The 18,008-nt window shown below is 43.2% G+C and overlaps 1 protein-coding gene across 1 annotated transcript in view; it reads left to right on the top strand.

Annotated features, from left to right (window-relative positions):
• Positions 1 to 556: 556 nt before the first annotated feature.
• The window catches only part of LOC307179112 (large ribosomal subunit protein uL18-like), a gene marked incomplete at its 5' end in the record, with an annotated part of 28,830 nt that continues 11,378 nt past the window's right edge, over positions 557 to 18,008 (top strand). The window contains 1 exon segment of the mRNA XM_079907886.1: positions 557 to 604. Within this exon segment, the coding sequence (XP_079764012.1) occupies positions 557 to 604 (48 nt within the window).

Below are 18,008 nucleotides of genomic sequence, written 5' to 3'. Positions count from 1 at the left end.
TTCCGCTGGCTCTCCCCAAACTCACTACATCCCCGGCTCTCACCTACTCCACTGTTCTCTCCTCTTCTCTGTCCTGCATCAACCCAGACACAGAACACAGCATCTCTTGTTTCCCCAAAACCACTCAAGAAAGGCATTTGTGTGTGTAGCAGTTGTCACTAAAGTTTGGGGACCCAAATGCTTTTTATTTTTGATTGTGGAAAAATACCATCTTGGTCAGGGTTCTCCAGAGAAACAGAAGCAATAGGACACGTGTAGATACATAGGAGAGTTATCATGAGGGATTGGGTTTGGCCCACCCAATTATGGAGGCTGAGAAGCCCCACTGTTACCAAGCCTGTCGCCTGAGAATCATACCCCTGCCCCTCCCTCAAATGGAAAGTAATTGCTCTTATCTAAGTTTCAGGATGAAGCTGCAAAGAGAAAAAACATAAGAACTGGTTAGAACCAGCTAGGCCCAAGATGGCAGAAGATTTGACTTCCAGTCGACCTTGAGCCTCATTACACGCTCATTGTAATACATTAGCATATGCTAAATAACACACCCACAGGCGCCATGACAGTCGATGTTGATGATTGCCGTGACAACAACAGAAAAGCCCATGTAAGGACTGAAAAGGAGAATTGCTTCAGTTCTGGGTCCAAACCATACCCAGGTTCTCAGACAACTCATGAATATTCCTCCTACTCTTTCCAATGCCCCCCTTTTACTTCAACCCTCCAATATATTAGGTGTCTCCCCCCGAATTGGGCTGAGAAGTTGATTTACGAACTAAGTTCCCGCTTCTCCCTTTTTGGCTGTTGAATAAAGCTTGTGCTGTCCCAGTCTCAGCATCGGTTTCTTTATTGGCTGTGCAAATCCGAGCGGAAAATGAACCTCCCTGGCCAAGACAAGGGGTCTTGGCCTGGGATAGGACCCTGGCACGGGTCCAGTCGACCAGTTCATAACCACACAATCGACATCTGCAAGCTGGAGGCCCAGGAAAGCCAGTGCCACAATTCCAGTCCAAGCCTGAAGGCCTGAGAACCAGGCGGGGGCCAGTGGTCTAAGTCCCGGTCCAAAGGCCTGAGAAAACCAGAAGTGCTGATGTCCAAACTCAAGGGAAAGTGTATGTCCCAGCTCAAGCCCAGAGAAGGAATTTACCCTTCCTCCCACTTTTGGGAAATTTTGTTCTATTTAGGCCCTCAGTGAATTGGAAGATGCCTACAGGCATTGGTGGGGACTGATCTCTGAACCTAGGCTAACCAGTCAAATGCTAATCTCTTCCAGAAACACCCTCACAGACACACCCAGAAATAATGTTTTATGGGTTATCTGGGCATCCTTAGCCCAGTCAAGTTGACACAGGGCTTCCCTGGTGGTGCAGTGGTTAAGAATCTGCCTGCCAATGCACGGGACACAGGTTCGAGCCCTGGTCCGGGAAGATCCCACATGCTGCGGAGCAACTAAGCCTGTGCGCCACAACTACTGAGCCTGCTCTCTAGAGCCCACAAGCCACAACTACTGAGCCCATACGCCACAACTACTGAAGCCCTCGTGCCTAGCGCCCGTGCTCTGCAACGAGAGAAGCCACCGCAACGAGAAACCTGCGCACCACAACGAAGAGCAGGCCCCGCTGGCCGCAAACAGAGAAAAGCCCACGTGCAGCAGTGACGACCCAACGCAGCCTAAAATAAATTAAAAAAAAAAAAGTTGACACAGAAAATTAAGCATCATAAGTCCACACAACATGCAATTTACCATTTTAACCACTCGGAAGTGTGCGTTTCAGTGGCATTCAGTGCATCCACAATGTTGTACAACCCTCACCACCATCAGAGGGGTTTATATCACAGAGGTCTAAGCTGATTTAAAGTGATCCCAGATATTCTTTTCTTACAAGTCACCTGGCCACCCACCAGGTTGTGTGCCATCTCCCTAAACCCAAAGACTTCTCTCTCTCTGCCTTTCCTTCTCCCCTACCTTTTGTGCAGGACAATTTAGCTTCGCCCCAGTCCAGGCCTATCTTAGCATATCAAATAACTCATTAATGGGCTCTTGAAAATTAGAAGGTCATTCATGCCTTGCTTTACTCTTCAGTAGAACAGAATAACAAAAGCACTGATGTTTCAGATCTCCTTTCTGCTTACCTAGTCTCCACAAAAAAAGAAAAGCTGGAAAGAGATTGATTTCCTCATGGTTCTGAAGACTGCTGTTTGCCTCAGAAGCAAGAAATAGGAATCATCATTTTAGGCTTAAGATAAAAAATTACTCTTGTTTTTAACTTTTTTTAAGTCTTTTAATTGAATTTGTTACAATATTGTTTCTGTTTTATGTTTTGGTTTTTTGGCCGTGAGGCATGTGGGATCTAGCTCCCCAGCTAGAGATCGAACCCGCACCCCCTGCACTGGAAGGCAAAGTCTTAACCACTGGACACCAGGGAAGTCCCTGTTGTTAACTTTTAAAATATAAAAGCTAGAATACATTCTCTCAACCATGGAGCTAGGAGTGAGACCAAGCCTTATCTTCTCATCATTAGTTCAGACTGACCGAATGGGTCCATGTATGGAGGTTGATCCAATAGACCGTCATTGGCATGAGCCTGAGCTCAGATTCTCAGTGGGAAGCCTTTCAAACCATCCCCAACCCCTCCAGATGGGTTGATGACCCTGCTCTCTGATCTTTAAACACTCAGTATTGTTACCGAACCAAACTTGGGTCTACTCGCCTGCACACAGGAAGGCCAATCTTACTGACACCAGGTTGTGGTGAAGGAAAGTGCAGTGTTTATTGCAGGGCGCCAAGCAAGGAGAACAGATGACTTGTGATCTAAAACCCTGAACTCTGATGGGTTTCAGCAAAAGTTTTTTTTTTTTGCGGTACGTGGGCCTCTCACTGTGTGGCCTCTCCCGTTGCGGAGCACAGGCTCCGGACGCGCAGGCTCAGCGGCCATGGCTCACGGGCCCAGCCGCTCCGCGGCATGTGGGATCTTCCTGGACTGGGGCACGAACCCATGTCTCCTGCATCGGCAGGCGGACTCTCAACCACTGCGCCACCAGGGAAGCCCCAGCAAAAGGTGAGGGAGGGGCATCCCAGGGTATGCGATCAGCTTGTGCACAATTCTCTGATTGGTTGATGGTGAGGTAACGGGGTGGTATCACAGGGGTTAATGTTATCAAAACTTAGGTGCCAGTAGGTCTGGGGGCTACGAGCTCGTGATCATCAAGTAGCTAAATCTTCCCTTTGGTGGTGGTTTTAGCATCTGTAAAACAACTCAGGGAATGTGCGTCAGATACTATTATCTAGGTACTTCAGAGAGGCGCTACAGCAGAGGATATGGGGGTGAGGTCTCTCCCGGGAAGGCCCCATAGGGTCCTGCTCGGTTGCAGTATTTTGCTCTGTCACCGTATAGTGAATTAAATCAAAAACTAAAATAAGGTGGGATGGCTTCCCTATTGGACTTTGAGCCTCTGAGATCGAGGGGCTATGTCAATTCTATCTTAAATGGTGGTTTTCAACCGGGGTCATTTCCTATACCCAGGGGACATTTGGCAATGTCTGGAGACTTTTGGGGTTGTCACAACTGGGTTAGGGGTTGCTACCAGCGTTTATTGTGCAGAGGCCAAGATGTTGCTAAACATCCCACACTGCACAGAACACAACCCCCGCAATGAAGAGTTATCCGGTCCAAAAGGTCAACAGTGCCAAAGTTGAGAAACCTTGATCTTAAAGGTTATTCATTTAGCAAATATTTATTAAGTACTGTCTATGTATCATACCTTGTACTAAGGGTTGGAAAACCTGCGCCTGTTTCCTTACCGTAACTATTTTTGTGATAACAATCGTCAACCCTATTGAGCATTAAAGGGAGTAGGGTCCTATGTTAACTCTTCACGTATCTAATATTATCTTCTATAATCTTCACAATAACTCTGTAACGCCATTATCTCAAATGATAGAGTAGAAGCTCAGAGAGGTTAAGTAACTTTCCCAAGGCAACACAGGGTCTGGCTCAGGTTTCCTGATTCCTAACTATCACACACAATTGCCTACCAGGTTAAAAGCAATTGGGAATCATAGTATATACCTCCTAGGGCTGTTATAAAGATTATTTATGTGGCCTCATTTTTTTGTGTTTAATGACTCCATGAATATAATAGGCTTTCAGGCTTGAGGCTTGAAAATGACTTTTGCTATGGTGGGTGGTTTGACAGGTGCTAGACTGTCACTTGAGGTAAAGAGAGAAGGCAGGACGTCTAAAAAGTGGCCATGATTGTAGACAATATTGAATGCCAAATTATTCCCCAGGGATGATGAACCTTTGTTGCAGACCCTTTTTAGGAGAACAAGCACGTGTGTGAGCATATGTGTATGCGTGTGTGTGTGTGTGTGTGTGTGTGGTGTGTGTGTTGGGAAGGGGAGATTTAGTGGATGGCAGAAAACAGAGAGAGAATCGTGGTAAACAGTATTGAGGAGAGCCTGGACCAACTGAAAGAAGAAATATCTCCATTTCTTAGAATCTCAGTCCACCCCTTCTCAGTAACTGTTTCCCTTTCCTCTGCACCCTCTCATTTTACCAGGATCCTCTGAGAAGGAATAAGTCCGCAAAGATATTAGGGGTCATGTTCGTAAGAAGAAACAGGGAGGAAACAGGATGTCTGAAGAACCCATCAGCCCATGATGTGGGTCTGACCCCAAGAGAAGGACAGATGGAAGGATGGTCGAGTGGAAGCGCTCAGACTTCTGTGCAAGCTAAGGAAGTTTCCAGAAGGCCAGGGAAGAGGCCTCAAGCCAAAGCCAGCCAGCAGAGGCGTCTTGTGTTTCCTAGGAATGGGCCTGCTTAGTGTCACTGCTGCACCCACCGGTTAAAAGCAGCCCAAGGAAATGGCCTGGCATGAAGGCAGCAAGGGAATTCAGTGTACAGCAGCTGGGCCCTTGGTTGGTTCCCTTCCCTGGAGTTGAGCGTTTGTGAGATGTATTCTCATGACCACCACGCTAGGTACATTTTTTTTTTTTTTTTTTTTTTTTGCAGTACGTGGGTCTCTCACTGTTGTGGCCTCTCCCGCCGCGGAGCATAGGCTCCGGACGCGCAGGCTCAGTGGCCATGGCTCACGGGCCCAGCCGCTCTGCAGCACGTGGGATCCTCCCGGACCGGGACACGAACCTGCGTCCCCTGCACCGGCAGGCGGACCCCCAACCAATGCCGCCACCAGGGAAGCCCCATAGGTACTTTTAAATGTCTAATAAAACACCCACAAATCTGTCTTCGATTCAACTAGACATGCCTGTCCTCAAACACATGCCCTTTGGGCAAGCAGCGTGTCACCTGCCTGTCCTCGGAACTGAACTCGAGCATCTGCTTGTGGTGCTAGCTTAGAACCAGTGAGCTCACCTGCTTGCAGGACATGTGATACCTGCCCCTCTCCGTGGACAGGTGATCTCTCACTGCATCCCACCTCGCCCCAGAATGATCTATGATGCCGTTCTGCTTCCTATTAAAACCTGTATCTCTGCTTCGACTGTCTGGCCCTCCTGTTTCTTTCCGAAGCCACTAGGCCCAGGATAATAAGCTATAAACACCTCATCATGTGTAAACAATACCTCTCTGAGGTGAGCTCCAAGCAGAGAGGCAGTGCAATCGTCATTCCTCTCCTGCGGGTCCTGGTCACCCTCCCGAGGGCAGCTCGTAGGATGGGAGGGGCACGTCTGAGCCTCTGGATGCTGGCCAGCCAGCTGGGAGTCCTTTGGTGGGACCTGAAATAGTAATCAAGCAGAGTGGATGGAGGTGAGGGGCTTTCAGAATCCTACCTGAGTGCTCTGTAGGTGGCCGCAGGGCACTTGACTCAGATCCAGCAGAGGCACCTGGCTCCCGGCTGGCATGCAGCCAGCTGCAGGGGGTAAGATTGCTGTGAATGGTGGTGTCTGGACTCAGAGTAGGCTTTATTGTTGTGTGTCTCTTTAAAACTAATTCCTCACTGAAAGATGTTTGAAACCTAAGCCTCCCCAACCTCCCTCTCCTTTTTATTGTCAGTTGCAGGCACTTGTCCCTGTTGAGAATCAGGAGAGTCCTGCTAAAAAGCAAATCCCTGCTGGATATTGAATCCCTGAGCAACGCCAGGCACAGTGGTTGACGTATGAAGCTTCTCCCAGGTCTGGAAATGACTAAGCCAAGAGCAAACCTGTTCCTCTCCCAGAGCATCCAAGGCTGTACGTAGTGCAGTAAATGAAGAAGGGGTGATTTCTCAAAAATGTTTGGAAGACACTGACGTAGTAACTGTTTTCTAAAAACATATGTGGGGTAGTACAATGGTTCTCAAAGCCTGGTCCTCAGACCAACAGCAGCAGCATCACCAGGGAACTCATTAGAAATGCAAATTTTGGACAAATCCACACCTACTGAATCAGAAACTCTGGGGATGGGACCGAGTACTCTGTTTTATCAAGATCTCCAGGCGATTCTGATCATCACTAAAGTTTGAGAATCCCTGCTCTAGAGACAGAGATTGTGTTCTCACCGATAACTAGAACACAAGACAGTTTAACTATGTCATAATCATTTCATCACAGCATATCGGTTCAAATATTTATTGAGCTACTACTATGTTCTAGGCTCTGGGCTTGGCATGGGAAGGTATCATGGTAATTGAAGAGACATGGTCCTTGTGCTCACAAGCTCGTCTTCTAGCCAAGAGAACTGATATTAGTCAAACACAGAGATAAGTATACAGGCATCAGTTATTCGAGGTGCTGTGAATGAAATCGACAGACCTGATCCAGTATGGGAGATTAAGAAAAGCTTCAGCGAAGAATCTCTGCTTATTGAGATATGAAGGGAATACAGACATTATGTTGGTAAACTTCGGAATGCAGGTGGCTTTTCGGGCAAAGGAAACAGCACGTGTCAAGGCCTCTGGATGAAGGTGGCTCATTGAAGGGACTGACGGAAGATCAGGGTGGCCGACATGCAGGGATCAAAGGGCAGAGAATGATGAGACAGGACGCATAAAAGAGGCTTGGAGGGATCTTAAAAATTTGGTCCTTATTACAAGATCCACGGCCTCCACTGAAAAGCTTGAAGACAGGGATGCGGCCACACGAGGAAATCAGCACTGGGAGAAATCCCAGTCTGGTTGACGTGTGGAGGATGGACTGGGAAGGAACAAGGGTCGGGGGTACAGTTAGGACGGCAGTGCTGTTGTGGAGGCCAGAGGTGAGGTCGGGAGGCCAGGGTGGTGAAGGTGGAGATGTAGAGACATGGCAGGAAGTGAGAGGCATTGGCAAGAGCTGATCCTGGGGGCAGGGAGACAGAGTGCTGTTTCTGGCTTTGCAGCTAGAGGGATGGGCATACCATTCAGTGAGGTGACATCTCTGAAGAGCATTTAGTTTGAGACGAGGTGAGGTGAGAGGTGAGACACAAAGAAGGAAGCTTTTCAAATGCTGAGTTTGGCCTGTCCTTGAGACTGACAGGTGTGTGCCTGGAGTAGGATCTCAGAGAAGAGATCCAGGCTGCGGATATCAAAACGTGAAGTGACGTGAAGTGACTCACATGTGTGTGTCTCAGGGTGGAAGCCACAGAGTCTAGAATGAGAAGACAGTAGGTCTCAGGACCCATCCTGGCGGGACTCTGACATGTGTGACTCACGTGTAGCAAGGGCTCCGTCAAGGTTTGTATAATAACATGAAGCAGAAAGCGGGGGGGGAATGAGAGTAGGGCAGATTGCACTGGGATAAAACTGTTCAGTCATCTGAGCAAGTTACTTATTCCTTTCAAGCCTTAGTTCCTCCATCTGTAAAACAGGGAGAAAGCAGTCCAAATCTCACATGTGTATCGTGAGAATTATGTGATGTAATGTTTCGTACATAGCAAATGAGTAACAAACCTTAGTGATCGTTGCCCTGAGCATGGCACAGAAAAGACTTTTAATATTATCTTTGGAACTATTACAGGAGTAAATCAATCCCCTTTCTCAAAGGACTATTTTGCTGAGATCCACTTTGCAGTAATAGAGCCGGGGGTGGGGGAAAAAGTGTTTGAGTTTTGCATTCCATCCAGTAACCTTAAGCATTTATTTTGAGCCTCTATCCTCTTTGAAGAAATTGGAAAAAAAACAAACAAAAAAACTGAGGCTTGATTTCAACCTAGCAAGATTTTGTTTTTTAAGACAGATTAGATTATCTTTGTCATGAGGCTATTCTCTAAGGAAGTATTACTCTGTAATATGTATAAGAAGGGATTATGCCAGTTGCTGTGTACAAGCTCATCACTTAAAAAAAATCTGTAGAGAGAAAGAAACTGAGGCACAGGGAAGTCAAAGAACTCCCCTAGGCCACTCGACTAGTGAATGATGAGGCTGGGAATGAGAACAAGGCTTATCAGGCTCCAGACTGAGCTCTCTTGACATGAACCAGGAGGCAATTTTGTAGGTCTCTCTCTCTCCCTCCAGTCAACAAATAATAACTCTTCCTCCTCGTTGAAAAAAAACTCAAGGACGATCATACAGTTACACAGATAGGCATCGATAGATACGAAACTTTTGTGAATTTGAAGGAAAATAAAGTGTTAGGTATCAACCATCGTTGTCGTTAAGGACTTAAGAAAAAGAAAAACTGGAATGATAGAAGTTTTGGAAACTGAGTCCAATTGTTCTCTGCCAACCTCATAATTTTTCTTACTTTTTTCTCCCCAAATCTGTGTATCACCTGAGCTATTTACTTATTTTTATGTAAGTTGATTCACTTTACAATGATTTTATGTACCTTGATTCACATTACCATGCTTCACTTTAAAGTGATTTTATCCAGTGTGAATATCTTACTAGTTTAAAGCACAAATCTATAAAATTTAAAAAAAAAATCCTGTGTCCCCAAGAACCTTCTGGAGTGCCAGTGATGGAATGCATTTCCCACAATGCACTCCGGTAGAATGATGGGGAATGCGGGGAAGAAGACAAAAGAAAGCAAACAATGGCTTTGAGACATGGTGGCTCCAGACCTCTCATCTCTGACATCTTTTTTCAACTTCCCCAAGGAATCCCCATAGGGCATGACTTGGTTGCCTGGGAAACTCTGGTCTGTATAACCTGACCACATGGCATCCTGTGACATATGAAAGGGCCGCCAGCTACACCAAGGACCTGTCACAGACATGTCACCTTGAGTCTGAAAATTTCATGTATCACGAGCACTGAATTTAAAATTCAAAAAGTTATCCATCAGGAAGAGAAGGTATCACAAAATAAAACCCAAAATGTTCTCAATTCAACAGTGGACTTAGGAACATATAACACTGTGGTCTCATGTATACAGGCAAAAAAATGCAGCAAAGCACAAATGTTTAGTTCCAAAAAAGGAAACTTCTAGTCCGTTTTGCTCCAGTATCTTCTCTGCGGTCCAATTAATCAAATCAGAATGGATCCGAAACTGGTAGCCACTTGCCAAGCCGGCAAAAAAAAAAGAGTCTGATTCTGATTATTAAGTAAACAACTCTTAAAAAAGGAAGCATTATGGAAAAAGACAGACATTTTCTTCCCCTGAATTGCAGTGTTGTGAACCCGTCCCACAAGTTGGTGGTAGGAAAAGACTAAACTAACTAGAAATTGAGGGTCTATCAAATCATATTTTATTCTAAACATAAGATATCAAAATGTCTAAATCGCCTCTTAAAAATTTAAGTGTTATTCTTTGTCTTACATTTTAAAGAAAATAATTATGACACATTCTTGGATGATAAAGGTTTTGGTTATATATTTCTCTGCAGAGTTCTATAAATTAGTAGTCTCTTCAATGTAAAATCTTCAAAGCAAACACTAATGAATTCAATTTTGCTTGCATAATCTTTTTTTTTTTTTTTTTTTTTTTTTTTTTTTTTTGGTGGTACGCGGGCCTCTCACTGCTGTGGCCTCTCCCGTTGTAGAGCACAGGCTCCAGACGCGCAGGCTCAGCGGCCATGGCTCACGGGCCCAGCCGCTCCGCGGCATGTGGGATCTTCCCGGACCGGGGCACGAACCCGTGTCCCCTGCATCGGCAGGCGGACTCTCAACCACTGTGCCACCAGGGAAGCCCTGCATAAACTTTTTGATGATTCTTTATGCCATAAGCCAGAAGGCTGGTTTAAACAACCTTAAGGCAGCCTCTGTTGGGACAAGAATCAGCAGATTTAGAGCAGAGTTCCAACCCTAATGGCTACTTACTGTCTGTGGGAGAATAGCCCGCTCTGATCCTTATGGTCATGTGTAAAGCGGCGACACTTCACGATTGTTGAGCGTATAAATGAAATAGGAAAGTGGGAACTCCGTGGTTGAAAAGGAAAAAAATAAATCTGGAAGGACAACACATCAAGTTCTCAACCAAGCTGTCCTTTCGGGGATGTGCGCACGTGTGGAGGTGGGCACTGGGGATTGGGGGTCCGGGGTCAGTACGTGGCAGGGTGGACTCCCATTTTGTATTTTACATACTTCCAAACTAGGTGAATGAGTTAAAATGAACATGCTTCACATATAAATGTCAATGATCAAAAAGACATTCAAGAACAAAAAACAGCAAGAAGATAAAAGGTGCCCATGGAAGGGGTTCTTGGTCCTTGACTCATGTCCTGAAACCCAGTGGAATTCAATGTCTGGATCCCTCCCCAGAACTGATGATACTCTGCCAGGGGCTGGCTTGATTCTAAGATGAACTGTGCAGTGGAGTAATAGGAAAGGCAGCCCCTCGGATACTCTGGGCCATCTGACCCTCAAACTGCCTCATTGAGCAGCTTCATATCCCTGCTGAAGAATTAAACAATAGAAAAGAAAAACAAAATGTAAGTCACTCTGTTTATCACAACTACAGTCGCAATGCTGTTACTAGCAATCATTAACACTGAGATTTTGCTATGATCTGGGAAGGGTGCTTAGCATTTTTTTTAAATGAATGTCTTATTTGATGTTTGCACAACCGTTTGAAGAAGGCAGTATTATCGTCCCCATTTGCATGTGGAGAAAATGACACTGAAAAGGTTAGGTAACCTGATCTATGTACGGTCACAGGGCCAGTGAGTTGTAGGGCTGGAAACGAAATGCCAGCAATCTGGAATGTTACATGGGATTAAACAGCAGGAGCTCAAAAGTACTAAAGCAGAGAAGTTGGCAAATTGGTCCTTTCTGAATATAGTTGAATTTCTTGTGGGCTTGGCTAATTGACGCAGAATTTTTTGTGCTGGAAAGGATGGTGCAGGTCTCTGAGCTCAGAAAGAGAGGAATCTTTTCCACATATCCATGATAGATGACCTTCTATTCTTTGCTTCAACTGTTCCAGTAAAAGGAAATTCAAGATTTATGTGGACAGATCTTTGCGTGGTGGGATAATTCTCAGTAACACTTCTTCCTTAAATTAAGCAGAAATTAGTTGCTCCACGAAATTGTACCAAACGCCTTAGTTCTTGTGTCTGGAAACCCACATCATTCAGTCTGTTTCCTCTTCCATATGCTAAGGCTTAAAAATATATGTAGACAATGCTTGTGTCCTCAATGAATTTGGATGGCTTCTCTGGAGGAGAAAGCAGTTTTAAGTTTAGGCAACTTATGGACCTAGATTCGAATCTCGATTTGGCCCTTTGCTACACTTTAATCTGTAAACAATGTCCTTAAATTAAGCCTCAGTCCCCTCATCTATAAATTGATGAACACAGCCCATGTCACAGGGCTCTGGGGAAATAAAATATGAAGGTTCCAGCATAGCACAGTGCCAGGCACAGAATAACAATCTAGTACCGTTTGGCTTTCTGTTCCCTTTCACTCTTTTGTCGACCTTCCTCTGATTCCTATTTTTTTTAGTGAACCCCCTGAAATGCGAGGCTCTCATCTACGCACAGTACTCCAGGGGTAGTCTGATGCAAAGGAAGGTAGAACCATCAGACTTCATGACATAAACACACTGATTTTTGAAATTTCAATGTCTTCATGATTTCAAAGATCCCTATTGGATTTGGAAATGCATGGGGGAAAAAAAAAATCAGACCTCTTTTTCCTGCTTTCTCACCAAGTCTCATGTCTCCCATGGTAAACTTATTGATTTTGCTATTAGCCCCCAAAGCAAGATTTCCTTTTCTCCCTATTTGCATTCCATTTTCGGACACTGTTCCCGCCTGTTGATTTCATTGTGCCTTGGTTCTGTCATCTGTGCTATTAGCAACCCCTCCCCACTTTGTGGCAGCTGAAAATGTGATAAGCATAGTTTCAACCCAAGTAACTGGTAAAAAAAATGACAAACAGGACAGAGTCAGGGAGTGATCCCCACGTCACGCTGCTGCAGACCTCCCACCAAGTTGACAAGAAGTTATCAATCAACCTCCTCAATCATCTATGACTGTGTTCAGGGGTCCCATCATCTAGTTCCCATGTCATAATCCTGCACACACAACCATCAGGGCAACTTGATCAAATCCTTCTCTGACACCAGTTCGCCTTTGTCCCCTGACTCACCAGCCTCGTAGGAAAACTACTCATACGTATGTAGAGTTATTTTGGCACAAAAACAAACTGCCTTTTAATATCAACACACATTTGTAAATGCTCATCAATTTAATAAAAGGCACTAGGCTCTTTAGAGAAGATTATTTCTCTTTCAAAAGATTAAGTCATTTATTCGGTTTCTAGAAGTGACTTCAATAGTCCCCCTCTTAGAGCACTGGGTGTTTCTAACCTAATGGCATCTTTCCTAGTCTCTAAGAAAATTCAAAGGTTATGGAAAATTATGCTAATGAACTTTCAGATCTCAGCATTGTTTTCACAAGCCCTGAAGGAAGATACCTGCTTTGCGGCATGCGATCACTATCTTCTTTCCTATCTAGGGAAGTTGCCACTTTTTTTTTTCCTGTCTAGGAAAGATTCTACAAAAATGTATGTGATCTTTTCTTTGCTGTGGGAAGACAGATCCCTGAAGTTTCATTTCACACCAGCATAGTTTAGCTATTGGAAATCACCGACATACCTTTACAGTTGCAGTTTTAAACTAGTCTCAAAACATATCCTAGTTTGTGCTGTTTCATATTCTAGTGGTACAAGCAAGCAAAGTTTGATACGTCAGTTGCCTGAATTATGATGCTGATGTTAAAATACTGAAAGTCGAACAACTATAAATTTGTAAATTTAATTTTTATATAGATATGAAAAAAAATCTTGTCTCTATTAGTAAAGAATTGCCTTTTATCTATTTGAATTATTTCCTTGATACGAATTCCCCTGACACAGAGAATTGGGTCTAAGCAAATGAGTATCCTCACTCCTTTTAATGTATATTACTATTTATGTTTAAAATAATTTATAGTGTTACCACTCACACACAGATGTGTTGGTTAAAACTATACCTGCGTTATATATACTGTTCATTTTTCGAATGCTCTGTTCTAATAACTCTTTTGTCTTTGTCGCATCAAGTCTTACATTTGTGGCTTGTAGATGGTTAGACAGTAGACATTTGTTATATCAATTTCCCCAGTTGGTAAATTAAAAACAAACTTGTTCTACTTAGTTTTGTTCCTCTCCTTTTGAAACAGGGCAATTAGATTTTCTGATGTGGCAACCTTACATCATTTTTTTCTATAGTATCCACCTAGTACATTTACCAGAGAGTTAGCTTATGACAGCTATGCAGAAACCTACAACGGCAGCTCTCAATTTGTAAAGGCAAACAGTGAACCAGCTTTCAAAACTCACTGAATTTGTCTGCCGTTTAAAAAAACCCAAAATTTATGGAGAAAGCATTTGTTCCAAGCATGGTAGGTGCGGTGGTACAGGCAAAGATGAATAAGACACGGCCCTTATATTCAGAGACATGTAATTGAGGAGGAGTAATAAAGGGAAAAAAAAACCCACAGAAAAAGGAGGCAGAATATGGAAAATGCCCTGAGTGTACAAAATGCTATGTGCAAAGGTTGGAGAAATGAATCTGGGATTAAAACACTCTGCCTGGGGCAAGAAGCGGGGTGGTGGAGTTCATGGCGATTAAGACTCAGCAAAACCCCAAAGAGACATTGTCTCTGCTGCTCAAGTTAGAGAACAGCGCAAATAAGACTGATTCCTAGGCAATCAGAAATAAACTCTCTCCCTAGAGAAGGGTCTTCTCTTACTCTTTGTATTTGATTTTGTTTCACTTTTTGATTTTACATTGGAGTGTAGTTGAGTTACAATGTTGTGTTAGTTTCAGGTGTACAGCAAAGTGATTCACAGTTACACATATACACGTATCTATTTCTTTTGAGATTCTTTTCCCATATAGGTCATTACAGTATACTGAGTAGAGTTCCCTGTGCTATATATAGTAGGTCCTTGTTGTTTATCTATTTTATAGACAGTAGTGTGCTGAGATTGTGCTGGGAAATGCAACGATCCGGGAGTTGCGCTCTGAGAAAAGACAGTGTGTTAGGGCAGATTTTCTTTGGGCGGTGCTTTCTCAAGGAGGAGAGTTTGGTCTGGGATCCAGAAGGACTCTGACAGCTGGGCTGGGTTCCTCGCAATCCTGCAAGAGTGCAGTGCGACTTGTACACTGAGCTCCCACTGTGTTTTGCCATCAGGCACTGGGCACTATAAGACTCGATTTGTCATTTCGATATTCATCAGGCGAGTTCACCAAAGACCATGCGTTTGTATCTTCTTGTTTCTCCTTGGCCACCCAGAAATCCTAATGTGGCCAGCCCTCGGCCAGCCTGGAATGCATGCGTTGCTTTCCTTTCCAGGATAGCTGATCAGGGTGCCTGCCACCTTCCCCAGCAAGGAATGTTGTTTATTGATTTTAAGTAATTCTGGGAACCTACATTCCAGGGCAGCTTGTCAAAATACTGGTCAAGTTAATATGTCATTTGATTACCCTCTCACGGCTGCCAAAGATTCTTTAAATTTGATACATAAATAAATAGAAATCACATCCCTTTTTACCCTTTACCTTTTCTCCCACTAGCGATAAACTACTGAGTCGTTCAGACTTGACTGATTAATCTTGAATTGCACAATACAATTTGTTTCAAAAGGAACTTGGGAGACGTGGGCGCAAATCTTGCCTCTGCTACTATGGGCAAGTGGTCTGGATTTAAGAGTGTGGTTCTCAAGGCAGTTAAGATTGAATTTTCTCCTAGGTCTTTCAATAACAGGTCCTTTCTAATCATTCAGGTGCTGGGTGAAATAGCAACTCCTCAGAGAGGGCTTCCCTGATCATCCAGTTTAAGACCCTCTCTCTCCCCCAGTCACTCTCTATCCTATTATATTCTGGCATTTAATTTAATTTTTTTTTAATATTTATTTTATTTTTAATCGCAGGACTTGTTACAAGTCCCGTGATAAAAATGTTTATTAAAATGTTTATAAAAATGTCAAATGTTATTTATTTATTTTCTGTCTCCTTTAACAAGAAAGTGAGCTTCATGTGGGCAGGAGTCTTTCTGTCTTATGTATCTTGTTCTTGGCACATTCTCTGCCGTGGGCTATGCAGTCAATAAGTATTTGTTGAAAGCAAAATTCAACGAATGGGATTTGACAATGGATTCTTAGATATGACTCTCTTATGGGATGGATTGGTGGTACCTCAAAATGTGACCCTATTTGGAGATAGAATCCGTAAAGTGGTAATGGAGGCTAAATGAGGTTGTATAGGTGGGCCCTTATTCAATAGGACTGGTGTCTTTATAAGAAGAGGAAATTTGGACACACGAAGATACCAGGGATGTGTGTGTGCAGAGAAAAGAACAGGTAAAGAGGCAGCAAGAGGGCATCCATCTGCAAGCCAAAGAGAGAGATCTCAAAGGAAACCAAAGGTGTTTCTGTTATGGCAAAACAAAAAGCCAGAGGTGCTTTGTTACCGTAGTCCTAGCAAACTAATACAGACTCTAAAAGGATGTGCAACACGACCAACAAATAGATAAATAGGATGTCATCAAAATTAAGAACTTTCATGCACCAAAGGACATTCTTAAGAAAGTGAGAAGACAGTTTGCAAAATGTGGGGGAAATGTGCAGATCGTGTATCTGATAAAGATTTAATATCCAAATATATATTAAATATATATTATATATTAAAATATATATATATATAAAGAACTCCTAGCACTCAACAACAAAAAGACTAACAGCCCAATTAAACAATGGGCAAAATACTTGAATAGCGATTTCTCAAAAGAAGATATACAGATGGCCAGTAAGCACATGGAAAGACGCCCAACATCGTCATCAGGGAAACACACATCAAAAACAAAGATATCGCTTCATGTCTGCTACAGTGGCTACAATCAAAAAATGGAAAATAATAAGTGTCAGTGAAGGTGCAGGGAAATTGGAACCTGCGTACATCGCTGATGGGACTGTAAAATACTGAGGCTGCTGTGGAAAATGGTGGTGGTTTCCCAAAAAGCTAAACACAGAATTAAGATCCAGCAATTCCAAAAAGAATCGAAAAGACAATCCAAAAGAATCGAAAACAGACTCGAACAGATACTTGTATGCCAGCGCTCATTGCAGCATTATTCACAATAGCCAAAAGGTGAAAACAACCCGTGTCTGTCAACAGATTAACGGATAAACAAAAGTGGCAGATCCACAGAATGGAATATTGTGCAGCCGTCAAAAGGCATGAAGTTCTGCCACGTGCTACGATGTGGATAAACCTTGAAAACGTTACGCTAAGTGAAATAAGCCAGACACAAAAGGACAGATATTGTACGATTCCACTTACAGGAAATGTCTAGAATAGACAAATCCACAGAGAAAGAAAATAGATTCAGAGGTTTCTAGGGGATAGGGGAAGAAAAAACGAGTTATTGCATAATTATAACAGAGTTTCTGTTTGGGGTGATGGAAAAGTTTTAGAAATAGTGGTCACGGTAGCACAACATTGTGAATGTAATTAACGCCACTGTACACTTAATGGTTAAAAGGGCAAATTTTGTTACAATATTTTACCACTAAAAGGAAACAAGTGAATAAATGATTTATGGCAACTCCCTTAATCTTCTTCCAGATTAGACGTCTATTATCAAACGGTTGACATAACTGATGCTATATTTAAGAAGCTTTTTTTCCTACTCGCATTTTATTTCTGAATGAGTTTGGCAGTAAAAACGGATACAATTTTTGTTAAGTTGGGAACTTCTGAGCCTGCATATATTCTTCCTTGGAAGCAAGCTTAAAAATCATGTCTTCTTTCTAGCTGCAGACAAGCTTAGGCTCCCTGTGAAAGACTCCCATCACAGCTTGTATTTTTTCCCTAATGCTCATTCACACCTGTATCCCTGGTACAGTGTGTGGCACACAGTAGGTGCTCAATAAAAAACTTATTAAATGGCAGAAATAGTAAATGTAGCCAGAATCTCCTAACTCTTCTAGGGCATCATGACAAATTATAGCAATTGAACTTCATATGTAACATCAAACTCCCTCATTAGATCGTCAGATTAGAGTAAGCTTTCTTTTTCTGTCTTCAGTAGGTATTCTCTAGCAAAGATAGAGTTGTGTTTTGTTTTTTTAGTTGTTGTTGTTTTGTTTTGTTTTTTAGCTCTAAATCTTCTTCAAAATGGCATGTATTTCTCTGAGTCACTATGGGTAGAAAAATGTCCCATATAATTTATTCAAAGTTCCATTAAGGAACCCTAGTAAACTCTTTCCTCCAAATAGATCGTGTGTGTATGTGTGTGTGTGTGTGTGTAAGAAGGATATAAGTGTCTTTGAAACATAACATTTCTGTACTGAAAATGCTCCAGTTGGAGCTTCCACAGAACCAAAGCACCCGTGGCAGAGGATGAAGGGCTTCCGGAGGAACGGGAAAGGCAGATTCAATCACAGAGGCAAATAGGGGCTGAAGATTTCAGGAAACACAACGGAGCAAACCTGACTCTGAGGGCTGGCCTCCCGCCTCATAACTTACTCTGTCACTGTAGGCATCTTGACTTCTTTGAGCTTCAGTCTTTAATGTAAAAGTGGAATCACCAGATCTACATAATGTGATCATGATAAGGTTTAAATGAGATGATGAGTTGAACAGCTCCCGAGTTCAGGTGGTTCACTGA

The sequence above is a fragment of the Stenella coeruleoalba genome, assembly GCF_951394435.1.
Source record: "Stenella coeruleoalba genome assembly, chromosome: 20".
Lineage (NCBI taxonomy): Eukaryota > Metazoa > Chordata > Mammalia > Artiodactyla > Delphinidae > Stenella > Stenella coeruleoalba.
Note: the sequence above shows the minus strand (reverse complement) of the source record. Positions and strands in the feature narration are given on the sequence as shown.